The 16,440-nt window shown below is 43.9% G+C and overlaps 1 protein-coding gene across 4 annotated transcripts in view; it reads right to left on the bottom strand.

The window, feature by feature from the left end:
• The window catches only part of TDRD10 (tudor domain containing 10), a 53,199-nt gene extending 36,992 nt beyond the window's left edge, over positions 1 to 16,207 (bottom strand). For 2 of the 4 annotated variants that reach the window (XM_070785581.1, XM_070785583.1), the window contains exons 1-2: positions 11,223 to 15,874; positions 10,228 to 10,286 (exon numbers count right to left, since the gene is read on the bottom strand). In XM_070785581.1, coding sequence (XP_070641682.1) covers positions 10,228 to 10,286; positions 11,223 to 11,397 — 234 coding nt within the window. In that variant the 5' untranslated portion in view covers positions 11,398 to 15,874. Of the gene's footprint in view, positions 1 to 10,227; positions 10,287 to 11,222; positions 15,875 to 16,023 lie in introns of those variants that run through there. The other 2 variants (XM_019954421.2, XM_019954428.2) reach the window with 2 other exon arrangements.
• Positions 16,208 to 16,440: the final 233 nt, after the last annotated feature.

The raw sequence follows: 16,440 nt of genomic DNA on the forward strand, positions 1-16,440 counted from the left end.
TTCCATGCTTCTCTCTCCATACATCCCACCCTCTCCTTCCTCTGCCCTCTGCCCCGCCCCTGTGTCCATAAGTCTGTTCTGCGTCTCCATTGCTGCCCTGAAAATAATTTCAACAGTACCATCTTTCTAGATTCCATATATATGTGCAAATATATAATGTTTGTTTTTCTGACTTACTTCACTCTGTATAATAGGCTCTAGGTTTCCACCTGTTATTTATTTATTAATTTGGGTGCACCAGGTCTAAGTTGCAGCACACAGGATCTTTGATTTTCCTTGCAGCATGAGAAGTCTTATTTGGAACATGTGGGATTAGTTCCCCGACCAGAGATTGAACCCAGTCCCCCTGCACTGGGAGTGTGGAGTCTTAGCCACTGGACCAGTAGGGAAGTCCCTCCTGGGACTGATCGTATTTAGGAAAGACAGATAATTAATTAAAATCAATGAGAAATGTGCATGGTGAGTTCAACGGTATTAAGCAGACATATTAAGTCAGAGAGGTGACTTATCAAACTACAAACAACTAACAGACAAATGTCATCGACTGTCTCAAAAATATCTTTTAACGACTGTTTTGTCACAGTCAGGGTCAGAACAAGGTCTACTTATTCTGTTTGGTCATCATTTCTCTTAGGTCTCCTCTAAACGTCTTTATATCAGATCTCCCTGCTTTAATTTTTCCATGACTTTGACGTGTAATATAGACCAGGTCAGCTGTTCTGTAGACAAGAGTACTGCTTCCTTATTGTAAGCGTTTAACTTGATCTTCTATCCCCATCCCCGTTTCCTTTAGACTAGAAGTTAGCCATGGAGCTTTCACATATAGGTTATTATTTACATTTTTGGCTAGAATACTTTACAGATGGTGTGAGATCTTCTTCACTAATATGACATCATTTTAGGAGACTTACACCTGGTTGTCTCACTTTAGGTGACGCTAAATTAATCAATAAATCAGACAGGGACTTCCCTGGCAATCCAGTGGTTAAGACTCCACACTTTCACTGCGGGGTCAAGGGGTCAATCCCTGCTTAGGAAACTATGATCCCACATGCTGCAAGGCTCAGACAAAAACAAACAAAACACAAATTCAGACAGTAACAGCCTGATCCTTTCATTATAAAACTGCCCATCAATATTTTATCTAATGAATCTACCATGCTCTGATAACCCCCGTCTGAAACAGGTATTATGGTTTGCAAAACGATGATTTTCAATTGTTTCCTCTGCATTGATGAGCCAGAGCTCCTCTGGAAAGAACTTTCTCTCATTCACTAGTGTTAGTCATTTGCCCTGAAATGGCACTGGTGTTAGAAAAGCAAGATAAACACTTAACCTTTTCCTTTAATTACCAAGTTTTATATTACTGAACTATTTCTTGCTATCTTCAATGTGTCCAGTGAGTTTATGTATTATTTCTTTAGGTATCACTACAAATCATTGCTTTTTATCACTAGTAAGTTCTAATCAAAGGTAGTCATTAGTATTTTCGAAACATGAATCGTCCCATTTTTGGCCCACGGGACCCTCTTTTTGCTTGTTCTTATGTCTTTTTATTTGGAAACTTTTAAACATGTATCAGTTCAGTTCAGTCACTCAGTCGTGTCTGACTCTTTGAGACCCCATGAATTGCAGCACGCCAGGCCTCCCTGTCCATCACCAATTCCCGGAGTTCACTGAGACTCACGTCCATTGAGTCAGTGATGCTATCCAGCCATCTCATCCTCTGTCGTCCCCTTCTCCTCCTGCCCCCAATCCCTCCCAGCATCAGAGTCTTTTCCAATGAGTCAACTCTTCGCATGAGGTGGCCAAAGTACTGGAGTTTCAGCTTTAGCATCATTCCTTCCAAAGAAATCCCAGGGCTGATCTCCTTCAGAATGGACTGGTTGGATCTCCTTGCAGTCCAAGGGACTCTCAAGAGTCTTCTCCAACACCACACTTCAAAGGCATCAATTCTTCAGCGCTTAGCTTTCTTCATAGTCCAACTTTCACATCCATACATGACTACTGGAAAAACCATAGCCTTGACTAGACGGACCTTTGTTGGCAAAGTAATGTCTCTGCTTTTGAATATATCTAGGTTAATCCTAACTTTCCTTCCATGGAGTAAGCGTCTTTTAATTTCATGGCTGCAATCACCATCTGCAGTGATTTTGGAGCCCCCAAAAATAAAGTCTGACATTGTTTCCACTGTTTCCCCATCTATTTCCCACGAAGTGATGGGACCAGATGCCATGATCTTAGTTTTCTGAATGTTGAGCTTTAAGCCAACTTTTTAAACATGTACAGAAAACAGTATAACAAATTCCTATATACCTGTCAGCCTCAATTCAAAAAAAAGGGAGCAAATAAGGGCACCTGTTCCCTGTTTTCACTCCTTCATGCTATAGCACGAGTCCCCAGGAAAGCCTTGCCCGGAAAAAAAAATTCTTAACTCAGGGACACTCTGATTTCATCTATACCTCTCCCTACCATTAGGCTATTCTGAAATAAATCTCATCACCTCATCACTACATCTGTAAACATTCCAGCACATAGCTCCAAGGAAAAAGTATCTCACCTCTAATTACAACTTCTCCCTTCCCTTCAATCAAACCCTAATAGCCTTTGAGAGGTTTCTAGCTTTCTGGCACATAGAGCTCCAAACCTGGACCCTAAGAAGGTATAGCTCCTTTCAGTGGGGAATGGTATTTAAAGTGAGCAATCTAGGATCTTATTGCCACTGGGTTGTTAAGAGCACCAAGGTCTTTCAACCAGCAGAGTTAGGAGATACGCGTCTTTGAAAGGGAAAATAATCACTGTAATCATGGATTCTGATTCCTATAGAGCTACAGATGGTTTTTATTTATCTTATGCTGAAAATCTTTATTCCTAACAATACTAGTTATTATATCCTACTTTAAATATATAACAGGTTCAAATAATACCAGGATTACTACAGACAGCAAAATTACTGAGCAAAGTTTAAGACTTCCTTGCAGTTCTTTTTATGCTTGTAATATATCCTACTGAGGATACACAGTCAAAATATCATATTCTAAGGTCAATTTGAATAACTATATTCTCTGACACCACTAATTATATCACTAGTTTGTTCCGGGCTTATTCAATTTGAATAATTCTATTCTCTGACACCAAACTAATTATATCACTAGTTTGTTTTCAGTTTTTAGGGAGTGCTTTTTTAATAGATCACTTTGATTCTCTTAAATATGAAAACATTCATATATTTTAAAGTCAAAACAATAACACAAGGTAAATTCATAAACTGTCCCTCCAAAAAGAGGGGATACATGTACACATAGAGCTGATGCACTTTGCTGTACAGCAGAAACTAACACAATAAACTCCAATAAAACAGTAACTCCAATAAAAATCAATTTTAAAATTTTCAAATAAATAAAATAAATTGTGCCTCTATCTCCCTTCTATCATTTTTCCTTCCCTCCCCCAGAGGTCCCCATCTTTATTCCCTTTTTATCTTTCCACTGTTTATTTTGGCAAATTTAAAGAGCTATTCCATTCTCTTCCTCCCTTCTGATGCAAAAGACTGTTTGATTCTAGGTGTATTTTTATACCCGCTGACAGATTGAATGTGAAGTGTGAAAAACATGTGAGATATGAAACAAGAATATTTCCCAGGTTTTGGGCCATTTACTGAGATGAGGAAGACCGTGGGAGGAGCAGGCTGGACACATTAAGTCTGAAATGCCTATGAGTTGCCCAAGTAGAGATAAGGACTAGGCAACTAAATCGACAAGTTCAGGGTTCCTGGGCAAGGTACAAGCTGGGAATACAGATAACTGGTCCTGACTGTCTACTACCACCATCATATCCCCTGCACTTAATGACACTTATCTCCGCCTTTCCCATTCTCGTGTCTTTCTTTCTCCTTGCCTGCTGCACTGACCAGGACCACCAGTACAATGCTGACAGAAATAGCAATAGCCGGTATTTATATCTTCATTGTTCCTGATCTCAAAGGGAAAGCTATCAAGGTTGTGTCCCTAAGTATTGCATTTGCTATACATTGTTAAGTCCTTAATCCATCTAGAATCCATTCAGTGAATGTTACAATGTAAAGGTCCAATTTCATTTTTCTTGTATGGATAAAGAAACATCTCAGAACCAGTTTACTGAATAGTCCCTTCTTTCCCAACTCATCTGCAATGCCACCTGATTATACACACCAAGTTTTCATATACGTGTAGGTATATTTCTGGCCTTTTTATGGTTCATATGTTGGCAATTAGCAAGGCATCCACATCAAGGTCATCATTGCAGTGGAAAATTCACTCTGTCTCCTTATTCTTCCTCTTCAAAAAAGGTGCATTTATTCATGGGACATGTTCTGTTTCACGTAAATTTTAGAATCAATTTGTCAGGCTCTTTGAAAATCCTTTGGGTATTTTGATCACAATGGTATTGAATCTATATACCAATTTAAGGATCATAAAACTGACTCTTCTTATCCATCTCTTTGTTGAAGCCTTCCTTAATGTCTTTCAGTAAAGCCTAATTTTCTGTGTCTATGTCTTGCACAACTTTTATTAATTTCTAGCTCTTTGCATTTTTTCCCCTCTGTATAGAAATACAATTGACTTTTGTATATTTATCTTATATTCAACCACCTTAACTATCAATAATTCTAACATATCCAAGAGTCTTCTGAGCTTCAACTTAGACAATCATCTGCAAATAATGATTTTGTTTTTTCCTTTCCAATTCTTACACCTCTCACTTTATTTTCTCACTTGCTCTAGCTAAGAGATTGCATAAAATGTTAAACAGAAATGATAGGGGCACTAGCGTCTTGTTCTTGATTTTAAAATGCCTGTTTCCCAAGTGACAATGTTTTCTGTGTATTTTCTGTAGATACTCTTTCTCAGATTTTGGACGTTTCCTTCCACTCACAGTTTAAATGTTTTTCTGTGATCTGGGCTTTTAACTTCATCAAAAATTAAATTTTAGCTTGAAGGTTCCCAGACTATGTAAGTAATATGAATTTAAACCACAATTCACATGAAATCAGGCCTACTGTTATATGTTCTTAGGGAGACTGTTTACCCTACCAGCCCCAGATCCTGGCCAAGTCAGATTAACTTTCTCAACACCACCCTGGGCCAATAAGAAAAGTTTTGTGGCTCACGGGGCCAGCCCTTCAACCATCCTGCTTTTGCAGGGATGTCAACTACCATGTCCCTCCTCACATAGGCCCCGAGTGTCATCTCCTACCCTGACATGGCTGCTATAATCCAATCCAATCTTTAGGTTTTGAGGTAGGCACAGACCCTAGGGAATTGACCAGATCCTCCTAGTTTTCAAGTTATTGCTTATTTTGGGCCCTCTTAATTTTCCTTACTTTCTTAGGAGTCAGCTATGTATTTTAGAGTGGCATTTTTCAAGAGGCACATAAAAAGATATTCAACATCACTAATTATTGGGGCTTTCCTGGTGGTTCAGATGGTAAAAAAAAATCCACCTTCAATGCAGGAGATCCAGGTTCCATCCCTGGGTTGGGAAGATCCCCTGGAGAAGGGAGTGGCTACCCATTCCAGTATTCTTGCTTGGAGAATTCCATGGACAGAAGACCCTGGTAGGGCTACAGTCCATGGGGTCACAAACAGTCGGACAAGATATCACTTCACACCAGACAGAAAGTCTATCATCAAAAAATCCACAAACAATAAATGCTGGTAGGTATGGAGAGAAGGGAACCCTTCTACACCATTGGTTGGAATGTAAATTGATACAGCCACTATAGAGTACAGTATGCTGCTGCTGCTGCTAAGTCACTTCAGTCGTGTCCGACTCTGTGTGACCCCACAGATGGCAGCTCACCAGGCTCTGCCGTCCCCGGGATTCTCCAGGCAAGAACACTGGAGTGGGTTGCCATTTCCTTCTCCAATGCATGAAAGTGAAAAGTGAAAGTGAAGTTGCTCAGTCGTGTCCGACTCTTAGCGACCCCATGGACTGCAGCCCACCAGGCTCCTCCATCCACAAGATTCTCCAGGCAAGAGTACTGGAGTGGGGTGCCATTGCCTCTCCGAGAGAACAGCATGGAGGTTCCTTAAAAAACTAAGAACAGAGCTACCGTGTGACCCTGTGATCCCACTCCTGGGCACGTATCTGGAGAAAAACATGATCTGAAAGGATATGTGATCCCTGTATGTGAACAGAGCTATTCACTGCAGCTCTGTAAGCCAGACAGAGAAAGAGAAGTATCATAAGACATCCCTTATATGTGTAATCTAAAAAGAAACAATACAAATGAACTTAAAACAGAGACCTACAGACTTAGACAACAAACTTCTGGTTGCCAGGGTCAGGGTGGGGGTGGGGACGATGGGGAAAGGGATAATTAGGGGTTTAGGATGGATACGTACACGCTGCCATATTTAAAATAGATAACCAACAAGGACCCACTGCATATACAGCACATGGAAATCTGCTCAGTGTTATATGGCAGTTGAGAAGGGTGGGGAGTTTGGGGGAGAATGGTGCATGTGTATGTATGGCTGAGTCCCTTCGCTCTTCACCTGAAACTTATCATAACGTTGTTTGTTAATCAGCTTTGCTGCTGCTGCTGCAGTCGTGTCCAACTCTGTGCGACCCTGAGGACTGCATACTGCCAGGTTCCTCTGTCCATGGGGTTCTCTAGGCAAGAGTACCAGAGTGGATTGCCATGCCCTCCTCCAAGGGATCTTCCTGACCCAGAGATGGAAACCAGGTCTGCAGCATTGCAGGCAGATTCTTTACCGCTGAGCCACCAGGGAAGCCCCTACTCAGCTGTATACGCCAATACAAAATAAAAAGTTAAAAGTGCCATTTCTTATATTTTAGCTTCTATTTCCAAGTATTTTCTTGTGCGAGGGCTTTGAGGTTATCCAATCCATCATAATTAAGGAAACAGAGGCATCTGAAGATTTTAAATCCATTTGGCATCATGAAGGTTACTCATATACTCAACAAGACCAGTTTCAGAAAACTGGTGAGGGGAGAATGCTAACCACTGGGCTTAAGAGTTGAGTGTGAGATCAATTTCAAAACTTACTACAAAGCAAAAATACGCAAGCGCGGGACTGGCGTAAGGATAGACATACCGATCGGTGCAATAGAATGAGACTCCAGAAATAAACTGCTCTATTTATGGTCAATGGATTTGCAACAAGGGTGCCAAAATAATTCAGTGGGGAAAAAATAATCTTTTTTAGCAAATGATGCTGGGGCAACTGGATATCCACATGCAAAGAATGAAATTGACCTCAACTTCAAACCACATGCAAGAATAAATTTCAAAAGGATTACAGACCTAAATATAAGAGCAAAAACTACAAAACTCTTAGAAGAATGAATACATGTAAATCTCTGTGACCTTGGATTAGGCAATGGATTCTTAGATATGACACCTACAGCAACCAAAGGAAAAAAATGGAAAATTGGAATGCATCAAAATTGAACGTTTGTGTTTCAAAGGATACTACAGACAAAATAAAACACAACCGATGGGAGCAAATATTTACAAATCATGTATCTGATAAGAGACCTGTATCCAGGTATATATGTATATAAAGAACTCTTACAACTCAATAGTAAAAAAGATGAACTGATTTTAAACTGGGTAAAGGATTAAAAAAATATTTCTCCAAAGAAGATATATACAGAGAGACAATAAACACATGAAAAGATGCTCATTAATTACTATGAAAACACAAATCAAAACGACAATGAGATATCACTTCACATCTACCTGATGGCAAGAGTCAAAAAGACAGACAAAAATAGTTTTGGGCCAGGAAGTGGAGAAATTGAAATCCTCACACATCGTTGGTATGAATGTGAAATGGTACAGCTGTTTTGGAAAACAGTTTGGCACAGAGTTATCACGTGACTCAATAATTTCACTCCTAGGTATATACCCAAGACAACTGGAACATCCATTTACACAGAAGCTTGCACACCCATGTTCAGGTAAGATTTTTCATAAAAGCCAAAAAGTGGAAACAGGTCAAATGTTCAATAACAAATGGATAAACAAACTATGATATATATCCATATAAATATTGTAGTCATAAAAAGGAATGAAGTACTGAGACATGCTATAAAATGTACGAACCCTGAAAACATTATGCAAAGAGAAAGACACTGTATGACTGTATTTACATAAAATATCTAGAATAGGCAAATCCATAGAGACAGAAAGTAGATTAGTGGCTGCCAGGGGCTGGAGGAAGACAGGAGGAGGCGGTGCTGCTAATGATTATGAGATTTACTTGCGAGGTGATGAAAATATTCCGGAATTAATGGTGATGGCTGTGCAACCTTGTGAATATATTAAAAACCACTGAATTTTATGCTTTAAAACAGTGAATTTTTTGGTATGTGATTTATATCTCAATAAAAAAGAAATGTTAATAAAGTAAAATGCTAGCTACTATTCTCGTTATGAGTAATAATTCATCTGTCATCTCTGATCCAAGACTTTCATCTTCTACCAACAACCATGAAACTGCCGCAGGCTAGTCTGTTGTTGTGCAGGAAGGTAAAAGTCTCAGACACTCACTCCACAGTTCTCGACAAGGCAGGTATTAATGTCAGAATCAGACGTTTCTTTTTAAAATCCTACTTCTTTAGCTCAAGGGTTTCCTCTCCTAGGAGGCTGGTCTCTGTTTGTACGTTGGAAGAAACCACCGTGGAGAACGCTACTGCTTTCTAGTGAAGTGGGCAAGGACCAGAGGTGCCCCATACCACAGTGTGGGTCAGCATGGCCAAGCAAGCCCCCGGGGCCTGGCCGTGAAACGGGATCCACTGCAGAGAGGAGGCAGAGCCGCTCAGCGCCTCGCCTGCCCCAGACCACTGTACCAACTTCTGCAGGGCTCCTGCCTTCATCTCACGGTCAAGTAACGGCTTGTACCAGCCTGCCAAGGGGAAGGGGAGTTGATCCCAATACTCCCTTCTCCTGGATTCCAAGCATCCCCCAACACATCCACTTTGACTCAACAAGATTTAACTCACTGGGTCAAAATGAATTACTTCACTCTCTGTGCCCCAATACCATTTTCTTCTTTGTCAGATAAAAATCTAATAGGTCCATCTCTTTTTACGGTGATTTATTTACACATCTTATCAATTATGTGGTTAGGTACTTGCAGGCTGTGGACATGGACTCAACTCCTGGCTGACCACTCCCTGAGTCTGTGTACTTGGCTAAGGAGGACCTAGTAGAGCCTCGTCTGCCTCATCTTCAATGGGGATACCACCCACCATGCAGAGCTATTATGAGAATTTAATAAAACCACACTAATGAAGGATTTAGCCTAGTTCCTGGAGCATATCTGATAATTAAAATACAGTAACAGTGTAAAAGGAATAAAGTACGACTTGGGCAGAGAAGACTAAGTTTAGCTAACTGGCAAGCAGACACGAGACCAGGACATTTTTGAAAGACGTCTGACATGCAGCAGGGACTCCACAAAAGTCAGTTTCTCTCATGCTTCATCTAAGACTGAGTTTGAGCACGCTTTATTTTTCAGCATGCTGACAGTGCCTTGGGCACATTATTTTGCATAATGTGAACATTTTTAAATGCTCCAGAAAAAAAAAAAAGCCAGGGGATGCCTCAAATCAGGAGATTATACTTTCACTCTCTTTTCATCGGTAGTTCAAATGTACTTATTACAAATTTTAAATATTTATGTTGTTCTATAATTATTTCAGGTTTGGTGGTCTGGCCTCCCCAGATAGACAGAAAGATTCCTGGGGTCGAATATGGCTGTTTATATTCTACTCTCTGAACACACAGCTAACTGACTCAACTGGTTCATTTCAAAGTGAAATGAGCATAGCTTTTTTGACTGAGACCCCACGGCTCCCAATGATCAAAGGATTGGCAATTGAACCCTCATAAGGGCCCCTTGCCAAAGGGAAGTGGCCTTACTGCAGGCCTCCATTCCAAGCAATGAGGAGGGTGGCCACCCACCGAGGTCTACACGGATGGCTGGGTGCAGGATGCTTCACGCTCAAACTGGGAGAGCCCAGGGCAAACTGTGAGCTGACTGTGAGTTGGTCAGCTTAGTCACCAACTAGTGACTGCTTGCATATTTGTAGCTCTAAAATACCTTTTAAAACTGGTAAAATTCTTACTGGCAGGTTTAGTTCATATGAGGGAAGCCAAAGAAGACGAGAGGCAACCATGCACATATGCATGGTATGCAGAGTGAGGCATACCTCAGAGATGTCCAGCGGGAGATTGCCAACATACACCTCTGTCTCCCTTTTCTTGAATTCTAAAATAGCAAAAAAGAAAAAAAAGGCAGGTGTAAGGTTGGAGGAGTTAGAGCAGTTAGAACATGAGATAAATGACACATTTTTCTCAATGTTAAAACACACACATACATTCCCTTTCAAACATTACTCCTCCATGAACAAAGAATATTTAAATAGCATTCAATGGGTCAGCAAACACTTGTCAGTGTTATGGAAGTGGTTCTGAGTTACGCACTGGCCTTGGACATCACTGAATTCAAGGCAGCAGTGCAATCTCTGGGGCAGGAGAGGCAGGGAGTCATTAGCACACCAGGAATCCAGCACTTTCAATGGGGTATTAATGAAGTTTCACAGTTAACAGTCAGCTGAAGGAGGTAAGGAAGGGGATTAATGCAGGAGGGAGGTGGAAGAGAATCCAGGCAGAGGGCATAGCACATGCAAAGACATGGACACAGGAAAAGGCCCGGCTTGTTTGGGAGTTTGCATGGGGTGGGGAATAGCTAGATCAAACGCTGCATGTGGGTGAGCAGAAAAAGTAGGGGCAAGAGAGGCAGGCCAGGCCAGCCGCTGACATCACTGACTGCTGCCCACAGCAGTCTCAGGGGAACCCACTGGCTGAGGGGGTGGTAAAGGGTTTAATCAGAGAGCTGATATCAACACATGTATGTTTTAGAGCGGTGTCACTTTGGAGATGCTGGAAAGTGAAATGGAAAGAGGCAAGGATTAGAGTATGGGGTTAGAAGCAGCCAATGAGACAGTGACTGAGGGTCTGCATGCATGGTGGGTGGCAGGGGGACACATCCACCATGTGAAAAGAAATGTGGGGGCTGACTAGAGCAAGGACAGAGAAGGCGGGTGCCAGGTTTCATGCTTGAACAGAAATTGAGTAGATTAACTGGGATCCAGGTTACAGTCTGAGGGTCCCAGCACCAAACACCACCCCCAGGCTAACTCACTTGGAGATTTCTGCTCCTCCAACGCGCCATTCTCCCCAAATACTTTTGCAGAGGGTCGGAAGTCACTGCTGCTGCAGGACCTGTCAAATGCAGGACTTAGCATTGCACCTCCCAAGGCCAAACTCCAACGAGAGGAGTTTGGGCATAACAAGCAGGGCCTTGCATAAGCCTCCATACTCTTCCTGACAGAGGGTTTCCCTTTCTCCTTCCAGACTCGGGTTCCAAGCCAGGAAGCCCTCCACTGGACTTTTTTAATCCTTAATAGTTAAAGCAGATTCCCCAGTGGCTCAGCAGTAAAGAATCCACCTGCAATGCAGGAGACACAAGAGATGTGGGTTCGAGCCGAGTCAGGAAGATCTCCTGGTAAAGGAAATGGCAACTCACTCCAGTATTCTTGTCTGAAAAATCCCCATGGACAGAGGAGCCTGGCAGGCTACAGTCCGTGAGGCTGCAGAGTTGGGACAGGACTGAAGTGACTGAGCATAAGCATGACGGTCAAAATCAACAGGCAAGAAATGCTGAGACTGACTCCTAAACTCTGGGCAGGACAAGGCAGGTGGAGGAGGAAGAGAAGGCTGCGGGGTGGAAGGAGGCCCGTTTATCAGCAAAAGGAAGCAACTTACATGCTGCAGTTTCTTTCCAACCGGATCTCCTGCAAAGCCAACCAGCCACAGTTTTAGAGGAATGCCAGTCAGTCACCGCCACGTTGCCAAACAGGTACTGTGGCAGGCAGAATGATGTCCCCACCCCCGGCAAAGTGGGCCACATGCTAATCCCCAGGACCTGTTAGGGTTCTGATGTTAGGGGAGCAGTTTTCTCACACCATCAAGTGATGCTCCGGACACCAGCTGGGTGGCCTAAAATTCAACTCGATTCTGACACTATCCACCCAGAGATAGCATCAATCTCATAGATTCAGGGGTCAGTACCACAGGACTGCCAACCTCCCTCCCCACTCCTTCAGAGGCCAGCCGCCTGCAAACCCAGGTGGTCAGCTGTGCTTCTGCCTGACCAGTTAGAGCCGGAGGTTCCCACGACCTCTTCCTGGGTCCCATCAATTAGCCAGAGTGGCTTACATCTCAGAGAAACATCTTCCTTACCAGATTATCATTTGTTTGAAAAGGGTGTCATTTAGGAGTAGCAGATGGAAGAGGTCCACAGGGTGAGGTATAGGGCAAGGGCACAGGGTGTCCATGCTCTCCAGGTGCACCACTGTCCCCACATCGCTACAGCAGCAGTCCCTAACCTTTTTGGCACCAGCGACCAGTTTCACAGAAGACACTTCTTCCATGGACGGGAGGCTGGGGGTGGTTTCAGGATGATTCAAGCACATACACTTATTGTGCACTTAATTTCTATTATTACATCAGCTCCACCTCAGATCCTGCAGGATCTGCTCTATTGTGTTCACCAACCCAGAGCTCTCAGAGTCCATACTTTGGGGTTTTCTGTGAAGGCCTCTTGGCAGAGGCAGGACTGATTAGCCCTTCTTGTCTCCCCAGAGATGGGGGGCGGCGGGAGAGAGGAGTGTAAATTCTGACCCTCTAACCAGTCAGCCCCGCTCCTTAGGTTACTTGGTGTTTGCTAAGGTCACCTCAGCATGACAAAAAGACACCTTCCCGTCTCTCCTCATTTAGGAAATTTCAAGGATTTCAGAAGCTCAGTGACAGAAACCAGATGAAAATCAAATATATATTATGAATCGCAATATCACACCTATGAATATGTTTAATTACATGGCAAGGGGGAAATAAAGCTGCAGATGGAATTGAAGTCACTAATCAGCTGACCTCAAAATACAGCGATTATCTGTAAGGGCCTAACGTAATCACAGGAATCCTTAAAAGTGGAATAGGGAGGCAGAGAAGATAGTCAGATACACAGAAATGACAAGAAAAGCAAGACTAAAGCAATGCAATATGAGAACCAAGCTGCTGTTGCTGGCTATGAAGACAGAGGAAGAGGGCCATGAACCAGAAAAAACAGGTGGCCTCTAGAAGCTGAAAAAGGCAAGAAAACAGATTCTCCTCGGAGACTTCCAGAAAGAATACAGCCCTCTTGACACCTTGATTTTAGCCCAGTGATACATGTGTCAGGCTTCTGACGAACAGAATGTAGGCTGTGTTGTTTAACCCACTAAACAAGTGGTGATTTGTTATGACAGCAAATAGAAAATACAGGTACTAGGAGCAACTTTAAAACCACAGCTGCCTCCACACAGTGGCGTTAGACAGAGGCAGCTCTGAGTGCAGCCCAGCGACCTTGGGCATGTCTTCCCTGTCAAATAGGAATCACAACGCTATGCCAGCACATGAAAAGATGCTCCACCTCACTAATTACTAGAGAAATGCAAATCAAAACTACAACGAGGTACCATCTCACACCAGTCAGAATGGCCATCATCAAAAAGTCTACAAATAACCAGGACTTCCCTGGTGGTCCAGTGGTTAAGAATCCACCTGCCAATGCAGGGGACACAGATTTGATCCCTGGTCCAGGAAGATCCCACCTGCCTGGGGCAACTAAGCCTGAGTGCTACAACCAGAGAAGCCACTGCAATGAGAAGCCCACGCATCACAACTGAAGACTAGCCCCCATTCACTGCAACTAGAAGAAGTCTACTATGCCCAGCAACGAAGACCCAGTGCAGTCAAAAACAAAAATAAAATTTTAAAAGTCTACAAATAACAAATGCTGGAGATGGTGTGGTGAAAAGGAAACCCTCCTACACCGGTGGGAATGTAAGTTGGTATAGACACTGTGGAAAACAATAGAGAGGTTCATCAGAAAACTAAAAATAGAATTACTATATGATCCAGAAATCCTACTCCAGGGCATATATCTAGACAAAACTATAATTCAAAAAGACACAGGCACCCTTATGTTCATAGCAGCACTATTCACAATAGCCAAGACATGGAAACATCCTAAATGTCCACAGACAGACGAACAGATAAGAAAGATGTGGTACATTTATATACTGGAGTACTACTCGGCCGTTAAAAAGAATGAAATAATGCCATCTGCAACAACATGGATATAACTGGAGAGTAACATGAAGCAAGCAGAAGGAGAATGACAAATGCCATAGGGTATCACCAATACACAGCATCTAAAATATGACACAAGTGAACCTACCTATGAAACAGAAACAGAATCATGGACACAGGGAGGGCGGGGTTAGCAAGTGTAAGCGTTCATACGTAGAACGGATAATCAACAAGGTTGAACTGTATAGCACAGGGAACTCCACTCAATAAATAAACTATAATGGAAAAGAATGTTTCAAAAAAAAAGTACATACGTATAACTGAACCACTGTGCTGTACAGCAGTAATTAACACAACATCGTCAATCAGCTATAAACGCCAATGCCATAGACCACAAGGTGAAGCGAGATCTTCAAGCACTTGCCATGAATTAAGAGCTCAATAAATGGCACTGTGCTTATTTTTATAGATTTCATTGGCACTTTTCTATGATGCTTCAGAGTAATACTGTCCCATTTTACTGATGGGAAGGTCAAAGCAAAAGGGCATCAGATGATTTGATTAAGGTTATAAGATACTGAGGTAATTCAGGTCTGTGACTTCAAAGCCTTGGTTTTTTCAAAATCATTCTGAAGGAATTTTTTCCTTTACCTCAGGAGAAACAAAAATTAAAACGTTAAATTTTAAAAGAATGTAGTAATTCTGCTTTGAATTGTTTCCAGCTGTAGAAACAAACTGCTCTAGTAGCTGCTAAATTTAAATAGAGCTAACAGTGATTAAGATAATTCAAAGGCTGAAGTATTGATGAATAAAACCAGAAAGGTTTGTAGGCAGAATCAGGCTACAGGTGTTACTCCCAAATTCCTGGTAACCCTGGAAGTCTAAGGGCTTCTGGAACAGGGCAGGCAATAACACTTTCAAGCAAGGGCCCAGCATAAATCTTTCAAGGATGCTTTTAAGGGCCTTCGGTGCTATGCTAACTAAACGGCTAATGCACAGTCTCATTTAACCCTCACGGAAATTCTCAGAACTTGTCATTATCACCCCACTGTAGAAACGAAGTCCTGGAGGCTCGGAGGCCGTAACCAGGTAGTCTGCGAGTCCATTCAGTCTCCACGGTTTGGAGTGGATTTAGAACATACTGCGTTAGCCTCAACAGCGCTTTCAGTTTTTTAAGCTAAAAAGTTTTTAAACTGCTTCGAAAGGGAGGAAGATGGCCGAGGCGTCTTTTCACCTAAAGTGCCCCGCAGTACTGCACGAAATGCTCCCCATCTGCACGGATTCAGTCTCTGCGGTCCACTCCCACCCGCCAACCCCACCAAAAATTAGCTCTGCCGCCAGGCGAAAGCAAGCGATAAAGCCCGAGGGGGAACATTCGCCCCACCACCATGGAGTGAAAATGAGGGGTGCAGTTTCCTCAAGTGCCTCCCGACGCCCGCTACTCCCCGTCCGGCAGCCCGGGGCCGGGAACCAACAAACCGTACCTCTCCCGGGCCAGGTGCGTCCAGCCAGCGGCCCAGACGCCAAGCCTTCGCGCCTCCTCTCTAGGAGCTCCGCCTGCCTCCGACGCCCGCGGGGCGCGGGGCGGGGCCGCTCGTCCGCAGCCAATCCCCCACCGCGGCTGCAGCCCCGGTGGGGCGAGAAGAGCTGGGTGCTCTCGGCGCAGAGCCAGCCGTTCTACCCGGGACCGTAGCTGCAGCAGCTCCTGGGCCAGTGCCCGCGGCCTCTTCCCCTGCTTTTAGTAGGCACTCTCTCACACACATCCCCAAAATATGCTTGCAGAGACAGTGGAGCGAGTAACCGCGACGCACCTCTAGCTCTTTTGGGAGTGGAAGAGCTCCCATCCTGGGTTGGAGAGGTGCACGTGGCGCACTCGGGCTGAGTTTGAAGACAGCGCCTGGTCGTGACCCGCTCGGTGGTGATGGGGAGCTGCTTGTGCAAAAAGTGGGAGGCCCTAACCACGCGGGCACAACCGGTCAGCACGTAAAGCTGCTGCTCCCTTCCCCTGAACATGCACCCCCAGACCCGCCTCTACAGAGGCGCTGACCCCGGCGCCCCCGGATCTGGGCGGGAGGTAGCGCGCGGGGAGGCGCCAGCCTCGGAGGGGAGGGGCGCGAGGAGGGGGCGGTCGGGCCGCTGGCTGCCCACCGTCCGTCGCGGTGCCAGGGATACTCCCGCCGCCTCCGCTCCGTACCCCTGGTCCCCGGGAGTGTGGGCAGGGCTGTCCC

This window comes from Bos indicus, chromosome 3 (genome assembly GCF_029378745.1).
Source record: "Bos indicus isolate NIAB-ARS_2022 breed Sahiwal x Tharparkar chromosome 3, NIAB-ARS_B.indTharparkar_mat_pri_1.0, whole genome shotgun sequence".
NCBI classification, from domain to species: domain Eukaryota; kingdom Metazoa; phylum Chordata; class Mammalia; order Artiodactyla; family Bovidae; genus Bos; species Bos indicus.